Genomic DNA, 18,223 nt, shown 5'->3' on the forward strand with positions numbered 1-18,223 from the left:
GGTATCAGGACAGGACTCCTCCGCTGTACGGCAGCAGGACCTGGATGTTTACTTCAGCTGTGTCCTCTCGTGGCTCTGGGCTCTTCTTTGTTGGAGGAAACTAAACCGAATGACATTCGCTGATGTTGTTAAAGCCTCTAAAAGATCCGCTCTTGATGAAATGTGTGTAATAGAGCAGGGAACTGTGTTTTTCAGCCAACAACCAACACAGTCATAGGAGCGTTTCAAGGGACTTTGGAGGTCCGGAGCAGAACGCACCTAGGGGCCCTCGAACCAAACTGAACCCTAGTGATGAACCAAATCTCTGAAATGAAATACTGATACAGCAGGATACTATACGGAGGATTCACCATGAGCAGTGGGCCACTTGATGACTTTTATAAGACGATGCAAAACTGATATCACACATATCTCAAAATGAAGAAGAGGAGCCACTCACACAGAAGACAACGATGAAGACGTCAACTTGGAAAGACAAGACTTTTGGTGATAATGGCCGACACCTGTGTTGATGTGCTGTGAACATGTGATTTCTGCAGTAGAATGTATACTTTACCCCGGCTCCACCCCCTCACTACACAACTCCACTCCAACTCTACACAAAGTTGTGTTTGTGTTCATGCATCACCTGGAGACTTTACATTTTGACACATTCACCAGTGAGACACGTCATGTTTTCATTTTTATTCCTAGTATAAGAGACATACAATGGTTTTCTGTGAGACCAAATTCATAGTAATTCAAGAGGCGCAGTCTGAAAATCAAACAGAAAAAGGAAAAACAATACTGAATCAATGAGACCCCGTCCAGATAGAATGTATTTACACCAAATCAAATACTGATTCAGACGTCAGAGGCGAGACCGCTTCTTTTCTCATTCAATCTGTCACCGGCAGATAAAGAAAAACTCACACACTCTTCAAACATGGCAGCAATTCCTCTCACGGAACATTACGGGCGGGACCTTAAAACTCAAGTTGCATGTTTTATATTTGTTGTTTGAAAAGCTAAATCTACTTCTTTCCCCCCTAAAGAACAAACCTTGTGGTCAGTTATATTTTCCTTCATTAACTGGATGAATGATCAACTCTACATTGGGTCCAATGAGCTTTGGGGGATTTCAAATCAATACAAAACCCTTTCCGATACAGTGACGAGCGCAGTGCTGTGTTCAGGGGTTTGATCATGGTTCCACTCGACTGTGGCCAGAGTCGAGGCTTTGACGAGTCGGACTGACATCGTCATCCCTGAGGGGAAAACCTCGGCAGATGTTCGGCGTTGCGACCACCGGGGAACCTGGTCCACCGATCGCTTCCTTAAGAATCGACCCAAGAGACAAACTCAACTTGTCGGATCGATGTTCATTGCACTTCTCCAGGTTTTAACATTTTTGCTCAACAAAAACTTTATCTCCACTCAGGTTTATCTGCTTCCTGTTTATCTGCTTCCTGTACTGTTGATGTTGACGCCCGCTGACCCAGGTTTGTCAGAATCTACAGCAGCGACCGCGTCCAGACTCGTGTCTCATCCTGCATTTCTTCTGATTCACACACTAAACCAAAACTAGATCGTTTTCTTCCTCTGAACAAGAACTTAAGAAACTGGAGCAACGTGCCACATCTTTGCTTTTATCCATCGGTTAAATGTGACTTGTAGAAATGGCGACAGGTCGTTAGGTCAAGCTTCAGAGGAACCGTGAACTGCTCCTACAGAACTCCAGAGAGATGCTAACACTACGTCTAAAAGAAAAATAACAATGGCACCAATAGGGGAAGTGACACCCAGTGGAAAGTGACCGTCTGCAGTCGCACACTCGCTTTAACCCAACGCTCCCAAAAACAAACTGCAGGCTCACACTCCTGGGATGCGAAAAAATAACAACAAAAACAAAACAACGAAGCGAAATGAAGGGTTTCATTCCAAAACTCCATCAATCTTAGAAAAAAAGAGACGATAATTTGTAAAATATTCCTTTGTAAAAAAAAAAAAAAAAAAAGGCTCAATATACTCAAGATATAACATAAAATATGATACAATAATAAGTGTTACAATCATATTCACAGTTACCAGTTTATCAGACGACTTTTTAAATGACAAATTCATTCTGGAATGAAACTCTTCAAATATACAATAGATACTGTATGACACGTACTGACGACCATAGAAAATGAAACACCAACAATATACTGGAGCATAGTAGCCATCAGAGCCCCTTGCATTAACCCCTACCCCCATGTCACACACTATTATTAAATAAGGCACACATTTACACATACAGTTAAAATTTGGCTAGTAATTATTCCTTTATTTACAACCAATAGTCACAAAGTTAATAATTATAATACTTGCAATCCGTTCTGTGTGTAGTGTTCATTCTGCCAGATGGCGTGGCGTGTTTGTCTCGTCTATTTTCTTTTTTTGTCTTCCTTTGCAGAGGAAGCTAAACCCTCTGAATTTTGCGGAGCACCAATGTCATAGAAACATTCTGGAGGAACTAAGATGGACCCGATTAGGTCGCTGCTGACCTGACATCTGCTGGAACAGGGAAAGAAAAGAGAGAAGGGACGAGAGTAGAGCTGCTTTGTGTGGAAGTACTTCCTTTCCTTTCAAGAAACTAATTTGGTTCATTGTTTTTTTTCTTTTAGCCAACTGACAATGAGCTGTGTTGATGAAGTGCATGATTCGGTGTCTCTCAGATACTTCTTAAGAGTGTGAGGCGGGGGGATCGTTTGATATGCCCAAAGATGAAAGAGTATAGTAAGGCCAAGACATAACTACTTTCGGGGGGGAATTTGCTGACTTTTCACCACAGGTTACATATACTGCAAATGTATATGTATACATATACGGTGTGGATATAAACACACATATATATACACACACATGCATAATATAAACACATTCGAGGGTGGGGCGGGTGGGGACTGGTTACCAACACTACATCAGAAAAGGTTAAGCAAAAGCCTGAATCTACGCATCGCAGGAGCCTCCGGCTTTTAAGTGTTCAAGATGACGGATGAGTTACGTTTCTCCAACATCGATGTGTCCAAAAACTAAGTTGCATTGTAAATCCACACTGAGGACATTGGCAGCCTAATATAAGGAGGTGGCGTCACGTCACCCGTGTCAGCGGTTCTATAATAAGCAAGTAGCTGAGCAATACCAATATGGTACAAAGATATTCGCTGGACAAAAAGAGTGGGAAAAACAAGTTTGGTTGAGGCTTTTGTCCACAGTGACACTGGCTGTCACATGATAGGTTGTGTTTTCTTGTTAAGGTCTGCAACCTCAAACCCACTGGATTCCTTCAAAGAGAATGTCCTTTGAGAAGACACGACGAGGGAGAACCTCCTCTAGTCCAGGAGTGAACCTCCTCAGTAGTTGAACTTCCCCTGTTGGTTAACCGGGGATGTGGCAGGTATGAACAAAGGTTTGGGAGGGACGTCGGGTTTGAGCGAGGAGCCCCGGCGGACGATGGCACCCCTGTGTGGGACCTCCTGCTCTCCGTTGTAGCTGTGCTGGCGCGCCAGGTACCCATTGGGAATTAGGGGGTAGTGAACCTCGCACGCGCTGCCTGTTGAGTTCATCCGTGCCAGTAGGGGAGGTGGTTGGTGGGGCCCACCGTTTCGTTGGCTGAAGCTGTGCTGGCGAGGGATCATCCCCCCTCCTCCACCTCCACTTGGCATCTTGGTGGCTGCAGCGATCAACGAGTGCCTCTGGGAGGAGTGCCTCCTCTCCAGAGTGGACTGGTGGTGTGGAGGGATGTCAGGAGGAACATCCATGCGTCGGGTAAGGCTGTCTCGAGGTAAAGTTGACGAGCTGTAGTAAGGGGCAGATTCTGTCTCAGGGATCTGGGGTTGGATTCGGTTGGCAAAGGCTAATTGGCCTCCACCACCGCTGGCCATCAGACCTGATGGGCTCATTAACTGGGAGTTTTTACTGCTACTTGCCTCATGGATGTGCTTCAGGAGCTCATCCAGCGAGGTTACCTCCATCACCTTCTGCGAGTAACCTGGGTAAGGCTGCTGGGATAGCACACGTTCAACATTGTGGATTTTACGTTCGTCTGAAAGGAGGTGACTCCCAACTAGTGGCTGCCCATTGGACAGGCTGTGGGAGTAGGGGAAGACCTGCTGGTGGAGCAGGGCTGAGCTGGGCCTGGAGCCGACGTTGTGGGACTTTGGGTCTTTGGCATTGTTGCAATTCTGGTTCTTCTCCCACTGGTTCTTGAAGGCTTTCATGCTCTTGATGGGAAGCTCTGGGGTCGAGTCGGGTGTCGGCAGACCGGAGAGTTCTGAGGAGTGGTGAAGGTGGTGATGGTGGGGGTGAACCAGGTCTCCCATTGTCATGCCATGGTGGCCATTTCTCCTTGGTGGGTGATGTTCCTTGCTGTTGGTGAAGAAAGAATTGTAGATCTTTGGAGATGACACCTCCAGCTTGTCATCCTTACTTTGGCTGTCCAGGAGGCCGTTGAGCTTGGCCAGGCTGCGGAGGGATAGGGCGTGTGGAATCGGAGCCTCGGGATCCTTCGCCAACTTCTTGGTCTTGTGGCCTGTGTGGTTGCAGTAGCAGGAGACCAGGAAGCCAGAGAGAAAGGCGCCGAGGACGAAGGCCACCAACACGCACGCGATCAGGAGCGTATAATGAACACTGTGATTGGTCTTCTCCAGGTCTGGTGGCCGCCTCACACCTTGACAACAGAAAAAGATTGAGAAAAAGGTTAAGAGCTTTTCAGACTGAGCCGAAAGAGAAAAAGAAACACAAACATTCAAGAGCTAATGTAGGTCAAGTAGCAGCTGGGAGAGACAGGTTGCGTTGACAGGGATTTCACTATGTGAGAAACAGCATGGGAGAGGTGTTTGAACTCAGCTCTCTGCTCCCTTTCCCCTTCACTGTTAATAGATCAATACTGACTTTCTCGGACCTGTGCTCTCCCAGCAGACCGGTGGAGACCGAGAGTTTCCCCCGGCCAGCGAGAAATCAACTCTGAAATGAGTTAGAGCTTTAAATATTGACGGGAGCAGAGCAGCAGGAACCTGATATCATTTTCACAGACTTTGCTTTCCAGTGTCGGGATCAGGGGCGCAAGCACCTGGCGTGATGAACGAGCCAAAAATAACAGCTCTGGCCAATAGCTCACCGAGTGTGACGCCTTTGCCAACGCGGACCCAAATGAGGTTGTCAAATTCTTTCAAAATGAAGCCGAGGGGGACAGTCTGTGCGACAGTGCACCACAAACACAAGGTTACTTAGCTGAGGTAAATCTACCATGTAAATGTCCTTGGGTGATGTGACCCTAGCAGAGTATTTGCCTAATGGCGTGAAAGGCAGCGATGATAAGAAGAGTGAAACCTGCCACCTCTTATAATCAGAGCTCATTTGCAAGAGGCTGCTGCCATCTGTGGTGTCAGGCCCTTCTCTCCGCCCTTAATGACAAATTCTGTGAAACTGATTAGTCTGTGGAGGTGAGGGGGTGGGGAGGAGGAGGAGGAGGACAGAGCAGCGCAGAGGGGGAAACATGCAGGTGTTCAAAACAAGTTAAATCCGACAGCTCGAGAAAGCTTCAGTGAGGAATGAAAACGGAAAATGGTGATGTCTAAATCAGGCCTTGCTGATGAGTTCAGAAGATGTTCAGAGTGATGATGACGAGGGTGATGATTGGTGGGCGAGTGAAGAGCAGATCGGCTCAATAATTCAGAGGAGCAGATTTTAATCTTTCCTCTGAATTAAGTGACCCAGACTTGACAGGACGACGGCTCTTGGGTCCAGAATAGTCCGGCATAGAAATTCATCTGTCGAGTTATGAAGTGGACGATATGGATGGACTGTAACAGAGTGTGTGATCCTATTTTGTGATAAACGGTTCATCCTGAAGTGGAGATATATTGATAACAGAAAGAGTAACAGGATGCTTTTGGCTCAGAGAGTTACAGAATCATTATATTCATCCAACTCTGCCAGATGATTGATCGCTCCTGCCACGAGTTCAGAATTATGTGGATATATTTACGTGGCGAAGCTGCAAAAACAACTCAAATTCTTCAAAACTTAATTCTCTGATCCCTTCGAGACAAACGTCTTGGATGGATTTCATTGTTCGTGCGAAGGAGGGTGTGAATACAAGCTAACGCAGAGTTCTGAGTGAACATTATTAAAAGGTAATGACTAAGTCAAAAGGGTCAAAGAGGTTCCTCCTCAGAGTTTGTGTGTTGATTAGAGGCAAATATTAGGGGATATTACAGAGGAGGGAAATCTGATCAGAGTCGTTAGATTTCAGTCAAATCTCATTACAAATCCTCAAGAGATGAACGAGTGAAAACTAAATCCAATTTCCTTGAGCCCAGAAAGACGCCCGACACCACAATGCATGAAACGGAGAGACGAGCCATTTGCCTCCTGTCGTCCTCGCAGCTTTAATTTGACTGAATCTTATTACAGACGAGGGCAAAGTCGGAATCCAACAAGGTTTGATCCGATCTGCATGTGCACAGTTCCCGGCCGACAGTTTAAAGCTTATCGTTTTAAATCCCGAAGTTACTGTGAAGTTCTTTTCACTCGTCATTATCCGGAGGCAGACGTCTGTGCAGGTGCTTGTCGAGGCTTAGTATCTCATCATCGTGTATCATTGCATTCATTCTCTAGCTGGGCTTTTGCTGCCATTTCCCCACAGAGATACTGTAGTCCACGATCTAATCTTTCTGGATATAACGCTTTGAGTAGAGCTTTCCAATTAAAAATCCTCAATTTTAGCCATTTATTCTTATGATTGCCTGGACTTATGACCACATTAAAAAGTCATAAATCATAATTGCAATCCCAGTGGGAGAGGCAATCAAAAGTGGTGCAGCAGTGAGCCTGTTAAAGCCTCCTCTTTTATTCTTGGACAGTTTTCTTTTGTCTCATTACGCCGGCTGCCAATCAGCTCTGCGGCAGAGACACAGTTCTGAGTTTTGGATTCTAACCGAACAGCGTCCCGGCCTGGCGGCGGCGGCAGCATGCACCTCTTGGTAATGAGCCTCCATCTCAGTGTGGTTTCTGCCTCCTGTCGCCCCAGTGGCTCTCTGGTACCTGTGACTCATCTGCTCCCTCTGGACCATGGCGCCCTGCCTGGCCTCCGGCTACGAGGCGGCTGAGGGCTTCCAATGAGTCAAGTGGCTCGACGGGGGGGGGGGGCGAGACGCGCAGCTGAGGTAAACAAATCCAGAGCCGACAAACGACCTGTCACAACATGCTTCACCAGCAGGTCGGATGACTCAATCATTGGGTGTTTGGGACATATGGTGCCACCGGTCACAGTAAGATCATTTCACGGTGAATCATACCGACAGCCTGGCAAGCAGCTCGGCTGCGAACAGGAGGCGACGGCCAACTGTACCCAACTTCTTGGCTTTCTTTGAAGTTGTGCATCACCAGCACGTGGAAACTAAAGATTTGGGGTTTGAAACTACACGAGTACTTTTATTTTAAAGTTAGGTGACGGGGAGAAAATCGTCACCTCGTGTAGAAGCGATAATTAGACGCAGCTTTACGCTTATCTCACAACTTCTCTTCCACGTTTACACCGTTTAAGAGTCAAGTTTCCGTCTCTAAAACCGTCTCTTTGTATTTCTGTGTCGACTCAACGCGCTCTCAGCCCAGCGAAGGCTTAATATAGAGATACCCAAGTCTGCCAAAAGGTAAAAAGACAGATGGGCTGCGTGAGTGGAGTCAGGGGAGGGGAGGGGAGAGAGAGGGATGGTGACAGCCAGGGGAAAGAAAAGAAAGGGAGATGAAGGGACGAAATTCAACCTTGGTGACAAACTGGCGATGAAGGGGGGGGGGAGTGAATGAGGGAGGACTCGGAGATCAATAGACAGAGGAGCAGGAGCAAAAAGCAAAAGGGAGGATGAAAGCCACAGAGCAAAAAAGAAAGAGATGGAGATAACAAGTGAATGTATGTGCGAGGAGCTCATTTGAAGGAGGAGCAGCAGCAGAGTGAGAGACAGACGTGACGGGCTCGGTGACAGACCATCACTCTGCCGCTGCTCTGAAGCTCTGCTGCAGCTGTGATGTGGTTGGAGAACAACTCCTGGTGCTGCTCCACACAACCGGAGGAGGAGAAACGCTCTGCGACTGCATCCACCGGTGATAAAAATAGATGGTGCGGCAGGTTACGTAAACAGGTTTTACACGGCGCTGCCTGAGCTGTATCTTACTAATTGGCGGTGTTTTGTTTTTTTTGCATAAGGGAAATAAAGTCTGTCTGTTGTTGTGTGTGAAGTGGTTCCCCCCCCCTGCAGGTGATTAAGTTGAGTCTGAAAAACTAATTACAATGGAAGTGATAACTAAGTGATTAAGTAAATGGCGACTGTCTTTGCAAGCCCAAAATCTGCTTCGTTAACAATACAGCAGCCATAAGCTTTTTCCATGACACCAATTACCGGCAATCTGAGCACTTTGAAGTCTCGCACTTTCTCAATGGTGAAAGAACTCCTCCCTCTCGCAGGACATTAAAGCATCTGAACTGTACAATGCTGGAATTTTAAAATATCGCTGCGAGGGGAACAGCTACTTTCATATCAAGGTCAGATACGAAATGATTTAAACGGGGACAACTTTTTCTTTAGCATATGACTTTTTTTCCATTATATCAGACTTTCCTCAAGGGTGCGTTTAAAACACTTTGCAAACCTGAGAACAACTCGTCTTCTGGTTTTCTCTGCACGTCAAGTGAAGACTTTTTTTCAGAATAGCCCCCAAATTACTTTCTGCTTCCACGAGTTTACAAGTGCATGTTATTGTTCCCTTAATGGACACTCCATCCCAATGAGGAGTCAATGAGACAAAATGGCCCCGAGTTCCATATCCCTCTGCTTCCTGCTAATGCTGCAGATTTATTTCTTCCACACTAAAAAAAAAAATAAATATAAAAAAACACAATTTAACTCCTGAGAGACACCCTGAGGTGGAAGAATGGAACAAATGAATCATTTCCCCTTTTTTTTTCAAATCCGGGTGAAACGCAGAGCAGCTCTGGCTCGTCGCTGTGAGCTTTAGTAATTTGACAGTTTTAATTCCTGACGTCTGTGCGCTGACAGACGTGGTTAACAGACAGAGCGTGATTGTGTGCGTCACACGCACACACACACACACACACACTGAGTATAAGCGCTGTGTGTGTGTGTGTGCAGGACTCTTGCTGTTGACTGAGTGAATTCAATCATGTACACTTGTTATTAGGAATTTGCATAATATTCCACCTCAGTGCTCAGCCAATTGGATGAGGTTTAATATATGCGCAGGAGCTAAGGTGATATGGTGTAATGTTAACAGATCCTTTCCAATTGAAAAGTAGTGGTGATGAGAAGTGCATTTCATTCCAGGTGTGCCGATGCATACAGAGAATAGATTTCATTACAGGTTTGATTGAATGCTGGTAAATTAAGTGTGAGGTGGCATCTGGCAATCAGAGCCACACTGTTTGTAGCCGGTCGGTGCTTTGAAGGGAAAAATCACGTTTTTCAAGGAGCTGCACAGAAAAAGCAAAGAGAAAAAGGATAGTTTTGGTTTTGATCGTCCAGGTTTGGAGATATCTGTCACCGCCGCCACTCGGCTGCACATGGACGTGAATGTTTGTGCTGATTGAAGCTTTAGAACTCGTATTTGAAAAACTGAAAAGTGGCGTGTCGTCATAACAACGACTCACAAACAGCTACCGGCACAAAGCCAAGTGATTATAGATGATAATATTTTACGAATACCGCTGTGATCGCGTTGGGGAGGAGGCAAACATCGCAGATATCTTCAGATCAACGTGAAACCAAAACTATCTGCATGATGAGATGTCACCAAGTAGGAAAAAAGAAAACCCCTTTCAATGAACATCTGATGAACTCAGGAAGCCAGTGAACCGGGCCGAGCACATGCACAGGGTGGAGTCCTTGTTTTCCTCTTTACATGCAGTTGCATCAGAAAAACTTAAAAAACAAAAAAAGAAAGAGCTGTTAATTTGCCATTCGGAGGCTGGTAAAGCAAAAACAGTTCCAGTGCAAACTTCCACCTGCTGATGATCTGATCCGAGAGGGAAAAGGCAGCAGTGGAAGAATCTTGGCTTTACCAACCGACTTAAAGAGACAGTCCACGCCAAAGTGCGGCTACAGCTAATAAAATCACTCTGTTCTAGCTTCGAGTATAAAGAACATACAGCAAAACAACAAAGAAAATGATGGGAGCATTAATAACAATCACTGGTTTCCTGGTGGAATCGTCTTTGGAGTGAACTGCTGCTTTAAGAGACGGAGAAACTGTTGCTCAGACGCCTGAGCACAGTGAATCCAGAAAGGCAGATCATAAAGAGGTCTGGGGTGAAAGGGGGTCAGCGAGGGAGAATTCAACAAAGGAGGCAGGTGCAGCTAAAGGGTTAGTCCGACTAAAACACAAGAGAGGGACAGAGGAAGAAGAAACACAGGCAGGTGAAAAACTGGAGGAATACCCCCCCCACCCCCCCAGAGGTCAATGAGACAGATTTAAAGGGTAAGGGGTTAGGGCCAAGAGCCGGGACGACTGCGGGGGTGGGTTTGATCACTGCGGGCCCCGGGGATCAGCTGATCGCTCTCCATCCTGACACCGAGCTGAGCTCTCGTGGCCCACACGGAAGCAAGAGCCATTAAAATGTGCCGGGGATGGAAAGTGAAGTATTCGGTGTGTGTGTGTAATGTTGTTGAGGTGAGTTTGTACAGCGCAGCGTGGAGTGATGTGTTTATAAAGAAAAAGTAAAAGCATGATGTCACTTATGATCGCTGAAAAGTGCTGGTGAGCGAAGGGAAAAAGTGTCTGCGTGACCTTTAATGATCATTACACCACGACTGTGAGTCAGGGAGAGCGAGCCGGCAGCTTCAGAGACTGAGGTGTGTGTGTCTGTGTGTGAGTGTGTGTGAGTGTGTGTCTGTCTCACACCCTGAGTTGTGTTCAAACGTTTAAGTGAATCCCGTCAGGTCAAAAGCAATTTAAAGACGTTAATATTAAAACACACTTTGTGGTTTTAAAAGAGCAACAGTTGGTTTTCTAAATAATCTTTTGAAATTCAAACTAAAGGCTTGAATAAGGTGGTTTCAGTCAATTTAGTTATATTTCATGACACTGATGTTTTGTTAGTGTTTCTGATTTGTCATATCAATGAGACCTTGATACCGTGGCTCCATTCCACGATCACTACTGGGATACTTTGGCTTCATTATCGTACAATCCATGGTTCTGTCAAACCAGTCTGAAGAAGGGCCTGTGCCCGAAACATTACCAGGGAGGTAATTTAAAAGTTTGAGAGAGTATCAACATCAAATCTTCTGGTTTTCAGTTGACCAGTGCAAAGTATTTGAGAGGTTCTTTATCCGTAATTAGCTTCAACCGAATCGGTGGCGTTTGGTGCAAAAAGGGAAGTTTTCATAACCAGGATATTTTGGATTCGTCCATCTTTATTTACAGTCCATGTTTTCAACTAACGACACTTCATCCTCACATGTGATTGTTTATTGTTGTCTTTGCAAGATTTTAAACATAAAACTATTGTAGTAATTTTGAACAGTTTTGACGCTGATGTGAGTTGAAGAGTAGAAACTGCGGCGGTGGTTTGAGGGGACGTGTCGTCAGAGCTCGACCAGACGATGTGTCTGTTGCCATGGTCTTTCACAAGTATAAATAACTATCTGGAAAAACGAGCTGGCATCGATGCCCCACCCCCAGGAGACCCCCCCTCCCCCCCCGCCTCATGTGAAGGTTCAGCCCGAGTTCACTTTCTGCTCGGCTCCTGTCAAGCTTTAATGAGTTGGAAAACACCCGCCTCACTTGATTCTATTATCGAGCCATCTCTCTGTGCACGTCAGTTAAATTAGCTGCTAGCACGGCTTTTCGGTCCCACACACACACACACACTGGTTCATCCAAATGAGCAGAGGAGTCAGGGAAAAGGTCAAATCACAATGGAGGGCAGGAGCAGGGGAAACAACCTGGAGGAGACTGGATCCACGGAGTCTGCTCACACACACACACACACACAGCTGTGAGGTGGATGTATTCCCCGTCCTGACCGCTGGTTCCTGCTCCTCCAGGTCTTCACTGGTTTGAATAATCGAACGCAGCCGCCCACGTCTCAGCAGATATTCTACTGTGTCGTTTTTATCTGTCGATATCTGAGCCACATAAACACTAATTCTAGTATAAACTCAGGTGAGCTGAGACAAGTCTTCTCTTTTAAATCCCTTGTTAAAACATACTTTTATCGAGGAGCCTTTCCTGATTTTATCTGTATTTTAATTCTATTTTATTGGATTCCATCTTAAAACTTAATTTAACAGAATTTTATGTCTTTCAATATTTGCGATTCCTTGATTCTTGCGGTGCTCGTGTCTTTATGACCTGTTGGTTTTATTTCGCTGCCCTCGTAAAGCCCTCTGTAATTTTGGAAAGTGCTCTATAAATAAAGTTATTATTATGATCTGTATGAGCTGGATTTACTTTTACTCCTGTGCTGTAAGAGCAAAAGTTGATGAAAGAGAAACTTGTGGAAGTTAGAAAAGTTTCCTGAGCTGTTACAGTTCTCTTCACTGTCACACAGCAAAGTGACATTAAGCTGTTTGGGTTTCAAGATCCTGGTTAAACAGTCACATGACTCTGGGTCAACTACAGGTAACAGATAACGTTATTGGTCAAACTCGTTATTTACAACGGACATAAAGAAAAGTTCTTTACTAAATTTATTGACTTTAATTCGTTCTAAATGCTATTTAGGCTTCTTAAATCTGTTTTACAGTATTTCATGGTTTATTTATCAGAACCACCCTGAAGTGCACTTCTCTGTGTGACAGGCTTGATTGATTGATATTGATTGATTGATTGATTGATTGATTGATTGATGTACGTCAGCTCCAGCTCTCATTAGTATCAACACTTCATCTTCTCAGCTTTTTGCTTTAAGAGCCATCGGAGCTGAAAAGCCATTAATTACAGAGCAGGTACTGTCGTCACTCTGTCGACACTTCGCGTTAACCAGAGTCATTACATAACCGGAGTCGACAGCTGTTTGGATTAAATTCACATCTGCTCACAAAGACAAACACTGCGGATGGAGCATGTTTAGAGGCTGAGAGATAAATCAGCATTAGCACACTGCAGGTTAAAGTCAAGGTCACGACATTGGATCATTTATCTTTTAATCTGCGTCAATAACGTTTTACAATATTTCGCATAAAGCAACAGGACTAATAACCACATGTTAAGCTCCCCTGCCCCTGTCGGGCTTCTTCTTTACCGGGCAGAGCTTTTACTTCCTCAATCTTCTCTCTTTCCAGTCTCAAGTCCTCATTACTGCGACTTAGGGCCGATTGAAATCCTAAATGAAGTCCTAAATCTACAGGTGGCGTCTTAATAAAGGCTGGAGGTTGTGTGTTAGCGTTAAATTACCTCGGCCTGATGGCTCGTAGGTGAGCTGCCTCTTTGTTACAGCAAATGAATGTGATTTGGAGTCGAGACTAAGGAGCGGAGTCAATTTTCTTTGTAACAATGAGCAATTTAACCGCGTTAACCGCAGCGTTTCCTCAGAATCTCCTCAGGTAACTTTATCGCTCTCGACCGGTTGTTTTATTTCCGCGCTGCGTTGTCTGCCGGCCCACCTGGCGGCTGCCGGGGAGATTTGTGACCGAGCCGCGGAGCGTCTACAGAAGGCTCCGACACGAGAGCAGATATCTGGTGAGGAATGGACAGGAAGTGGGGGAGATTGGACGCCCCTCTCCGAGCTGTGATGTTTCCACACCAGCTCCTCTCTCCTGCCTTATCAAGCCGCCTCCTCTGATTGAAGCGGCAGCTCCACAGTCTCTGGCTGAAATAGATTGTGTGGCTGTTTCTTGTTCGCCCTTCACCTTCCCTCTCTCCTCCTCTCCACCTCTTTGTCTGATTCCCCCGGCTTCGGGTCCCTGCTGCTTTTTATTTGTTATGGTTTTTTCTCATTTAAGCCTGAGTGGCTCATAATTGCAGGCACAGAGTCTGGCTGTGAGATTGGACGCCTCTTTCACCCACTGAGGATTTATGGACCTGTGACTTGGTGCCTGTACATCTGAGCAGCAAAGAGAAAGACCTGCGTCACGCCGCCTTTTTCTCCCTGAATGACGTCCAAATAAACCGAATCATCTTCCTGAACGTGGAGGAGAAATGTTCTGTGGGAGGGGAAGGACCCGAATTCTGTCTCTGGCTGCGCAGCTCGTTTCCTTTACGTGATTATTTGAGGGTCAAAGAGACATTTTCCTGCATTTCCAGTCCTGGCTAAACAGCTCTTTGACTTGTAATGTTAATCAGTAAGAGTGCGAAGTGTCACATTAAAAATGTACGAAATAATGAGACTGCGGCCTATAAAGATCAAGGTGTAATTAAATATTCAGGAACTGGCTGGACTTTTATAGGTCATGTCATTTACTGGGGCGGCCGGACGCTCTCAGCTCTCACTGCACCGGCTCTGATGCTCGGGACAATACGTGAAGTGAAAGTTTCACTTCCAGAGGGAAACTTTACTCGATCACTTTGACATTTGTTACTTTGCAAATTACAAACAGCAAGTTTAACAATATAACCTTTAGAGCGGAGAAGACCAGGCAATTAATCATCTTTGATAATAATGAACGTGATGAATAAGATGATCTCAGCTTCTGGAGTGTGAAAGTATGCTGCTGTTCATTCTGTTGCCTTTTTTTTAAAAAGTATGTTGTTTCGGGCATTTTGCTTTTATTACCTATTACTTGTTATCATCTGCTTTTACAGCAAAATAACAGAAAAACTACTGAACCGGTTTACATGTCATTTTGTGGAGGGAAAGACAAGTTACTGTGTGAGAGAGAGAAAACTGCGTTGTCACAACTGCAGCTTAAACTGTGAGGTCTGCATGGACGGTAACAACATTATGGACGATAGCACGAGTGACCATGCTGCACATAGCACTTGCTTGATTGGTTCATTATAAAACCGTGGACAGTATAAATATGGCGGCTGCCTCAGTCTCGTAGAAAGACGACATTGAGCGTGAAGGGCGTTTGGTCGGACGCACGTCTGATTGGTTTGAGGTGTAATGAAGGAACTAAATATTTCTGCACTATCTCACGTCTCCGATCAAAGCATGTTTGTAGTAACCACTCGTCCGTGTGTGTGCGCGTTTTATCTGGTGCACGTTTTATTCGCTTTGCTCTTTTTTTCGGTGGATTTTAATATCGCTGAGTTAAGCTCAAAAGGGGTTTAATTTTAATATGAATATGATTTAATATATTACATTAGATTACGGATTATAAATCCAAGGAACATGTAAAAATCTTTTCAGGCAGACTGATGAAGTCCTGATGAGTCAGACTCTCGTGGGACCGACGCTGAAGTTCACATCATGACTTTGGTGAATTACACTTTCAAAGTCTGAGTTCGCTGAGCGGGGAAAAGCCTTTTTGAGGCGCTGGGTAAAGTGGGAGTTATAAATGCAAATGAAGGGTCTCGGGGAGGGACAGAAACTTTACCTGGTTGTTGCTTCTGAAATCTTCGAGTGTGTTGTGAAACATCCAGGGAATATGTGCGTGTGCTGACGAGCTAAATAAAAGATGAGGAGGGTTCAGCTGGGAGCAGCGTTGTTTAGACTCAGGTTGATTTGAGGAGTTAATTAGAGTCGGTGCAGTATTTTTTCTTCAGTCATTAAATCTTGCACGTCCGCGGCTGTGGTATTGAGATGTATGGTTGAACATGAGGGGATAATAACCTGATGATATTCTTCAAGCTCGACCTAAACAAAGTCTGTGTGTGTGTGTGTGTGTGCGTGCGCTGCAGCCTTCGCTCACATGATGATCACACGAGGCTGCACAGGAAATCAAGCATCACGTCACGTGAAGCTGAAACTAATGAGGTGTGCGGTTTAAAAACAGAAATCAGTCAGTTATCAGCGCCGGCCTGATCTAAGAGATTGTTTTAACTGGAGAGTTAAGTGTTAGTGAGCAGATGAGAGAGATATTTCACCCTGGAAGAACATTCACACACATTAACATGCGAACCACCGCAGTGCACGAGTGGTCGGCCTCAAACTGAAGCAGATTCTTTTATCGACTATTCGCCAGAAACGGCAAATAGAATAAAAATGATGGAGTTGAATTTATCTGCTGCCATCGCTCCATCAGCTGCGAGAACCCATCGCTATGGAAACACAGGAGGGATGATTGATGTGCGGGCTGAAAACCTTTCTACCAGAGTGAAACATCTTTTTCTTTTGGGTTTGGTGTTAGTGGTCAGTTTGTTAGACGGCGTTCGGGGCCCAGCAGTGCAAACCACGGCAGGTCAGAGTTCACTGAGGACACACATCCCTCCCCCTTACCCTCCATCTCCACACTGATTGGCTCCGAGTCAGGTGACCCCTGTTCCCCCACTGGGGGAGGGCCATCAGGACCTGTACCTCTTTCAGGGTCACCTGCCTCCTTTGGGAATGCCGCCCCATGATAGGTTGTGCTGGCGCTTGTGGGTGTGGTCTTCCCTGCGGTTGTGACGAAGGGGAGGGGGAGGAAGAGGAGGAGGGAGGAAGGAGGGAAGGAGGGGAGGGGGGGGGCGACAGAGTGAGCGATTAGTGAAATGTGAATCAGCCGAGACAATCAACTGCACAACAATGAGGGTGAGTCCTGAGTGGAGAGAAAACGGTTCACCTGTTAACACACAGAGCAGTGATGAGCGCGAGCAACACGATGAGACACAGAGCGGACGCTAGGTCACGGGTCAGCAGCGGAATCGTACCCGCGGTCATTCTCTGAGAAGCTGTGGCTTCAGGATTCTAACATCCTCCATCTCCCTTGGCTATTTCTCGCTGTGCAGACATTATTTATTCATGATAGATTTCAGAACATCAGAAACAAAGTAATATCCAGAGGAGGAGAAATCAACTCTCTGCTCTTAAGACCAGAACTGACTCCTGAAGGTTTAATGAGGATTTACTTCCTCCATCATAAAACTTGTATGTTGTTTCTTAAAATGATTTCTATACATATTTTTCTATACATCTGCCTGAATGATGATCTATGGTGACTCTCCATATTTTAACAGATATAGAATTTTGTGTATATTTGTTATGACATCTACTATGATATGTATATTTTCTCTATTGCTGCATCATCACGTGATTTCTTAAATAGTGGCTTGTGGGTATTTCACTTTGTGTGAGTGTATTTTCTCTTTTTCAAAACCCTCATGCAGAAATGATCAGACTCAACAATAACAGATATCTCACACCACACAAATAAATGACTGTAACATGCTTGAATTGTATTTGAATTGGTACAAATTTCCACAAGCGGTTTGGTGTCATCTCTAAATATGAAACTCCTGATTAAATACATTTTATTTCAACACCCTCGTGAAAAGCGAGTGTCTCCGTCTTTTAGTCCGAATCCACAGTTTTGCAAGCGAAGCTCCTCCACACGTCTTTTCCTTTTTTAACAGCCTTGAACTCGACCACCATTAAAACTCCTCTGCGTCCTCTAAGTGTTTTCACAGACTGGTTGAAACAGACACTGGTGGAGTCTTTCAGCTCGTTTCCACTACCTCACCCAGGCTGAGCGCTTCCACAGATCCTCCGTCGTGTGGAGGCCGCGCAGCGAAAACATTACAACGGCCACATTCGGAGTCATCTCAAACAGGCGCCAAGAAAACGGCGCTGCCAGAGGCCTCGTATTATCAAACATATTTGTCTTGATGACACACTCCACATCTCGATTGCTTTATTAGCTCTCTGTTGTCCTTGAGGTCCGGGGAGCAGCATGCTGCCATTGGCTCGGGCCCCTGCGCTAATAAGCCAGGCTTAGCGCTAGCACTCTGCAGCCCTCGCACCCCGTGTGCAGGGAAAGGGCTCGTTCTCTCTCTCACTGCCAGCCAGTAGAGAACACTCACTGTGAATGAGTGGCCCCGTCAGTTCGCCATCTGTGCCGGGCAAATTAAAACCGAACACCAGGGGGTGTTCGGCCCCGGAGCCTCAGACAACAGCTCCAGGACCACATCATTACTTCAGCTCTCATTCTGCTGGTTTGCATCACGTCGTTTGTCCTCTTTTACTGTTGATTCAGTACAAAACAAAATGCACAATGTACAACAGAGGAGCTTTTGATTCCCGACACAGGCAAGCGTTTGACTCGAGCCCTTCTCTCTGCTGGCGGCGATTGTTTGGGCGACAGGGAAGAGAGAGAACGTGCCAGCG

At 45.6% G+C, this 18,223-nt stretch overlaps 1 protein-coding gene across 5 annotated transcripts in view; it reads right to left on the bottom strand.

Moving 5' to 3' along the window:
• Positions 1 to 669: 669 nt before the first annotated feature.
• Positions 670 to 18,223, bottom strand: part of sema6e (sema domain, transmembrane domain (TM), and cytoplasmic domain, (semaphorin) 6E) — a 142,041-nt gene continuing 124,487 nt past the window's right edge. For 3 of the 5 annotated variants that reach the window (XM_035164083.2, XM_035164082.2, XM_035164081.2), the window contains 2 exons: positions 16,361 to 16,516; positions 670 to 4,690 (listed from right to left, as the gene is read on the bottom strand). In XM_035164083.2, the coding sequence (XP_035019974.1) occupies positions 3,375 to 4,690; positions 16,361 to 16,516 (1,472 nt within the window). In that variant the 3' untranslated portion in view covers positions 670 to 3,374. The remainder of the gene's footprint in view (positions 4,691 to 16,360; positions 16,517 to 18,223) is intronic. The other 2 variants (XM_035164085.2, XM_035164086.2) reach the window with 2 other exon arrangements.

This window comes from Hippoglossus stenolepis, chromosome 8 (genome assembly GCF_022539355.2).
Source record: "Hippoglossus stenolepis isolate QCI-W04-F060 chromosome 8, HSTE1.2, whole genome shotgun sequence".
NCBI classification, from domain to species: domain Eukaryota; kingdom Metazoa; phylum Chordata; class Actinopteri; order Pleuronectiformes; family Pleuronectidae; genus Hippoglossus; species Hippoglossus stenolepis.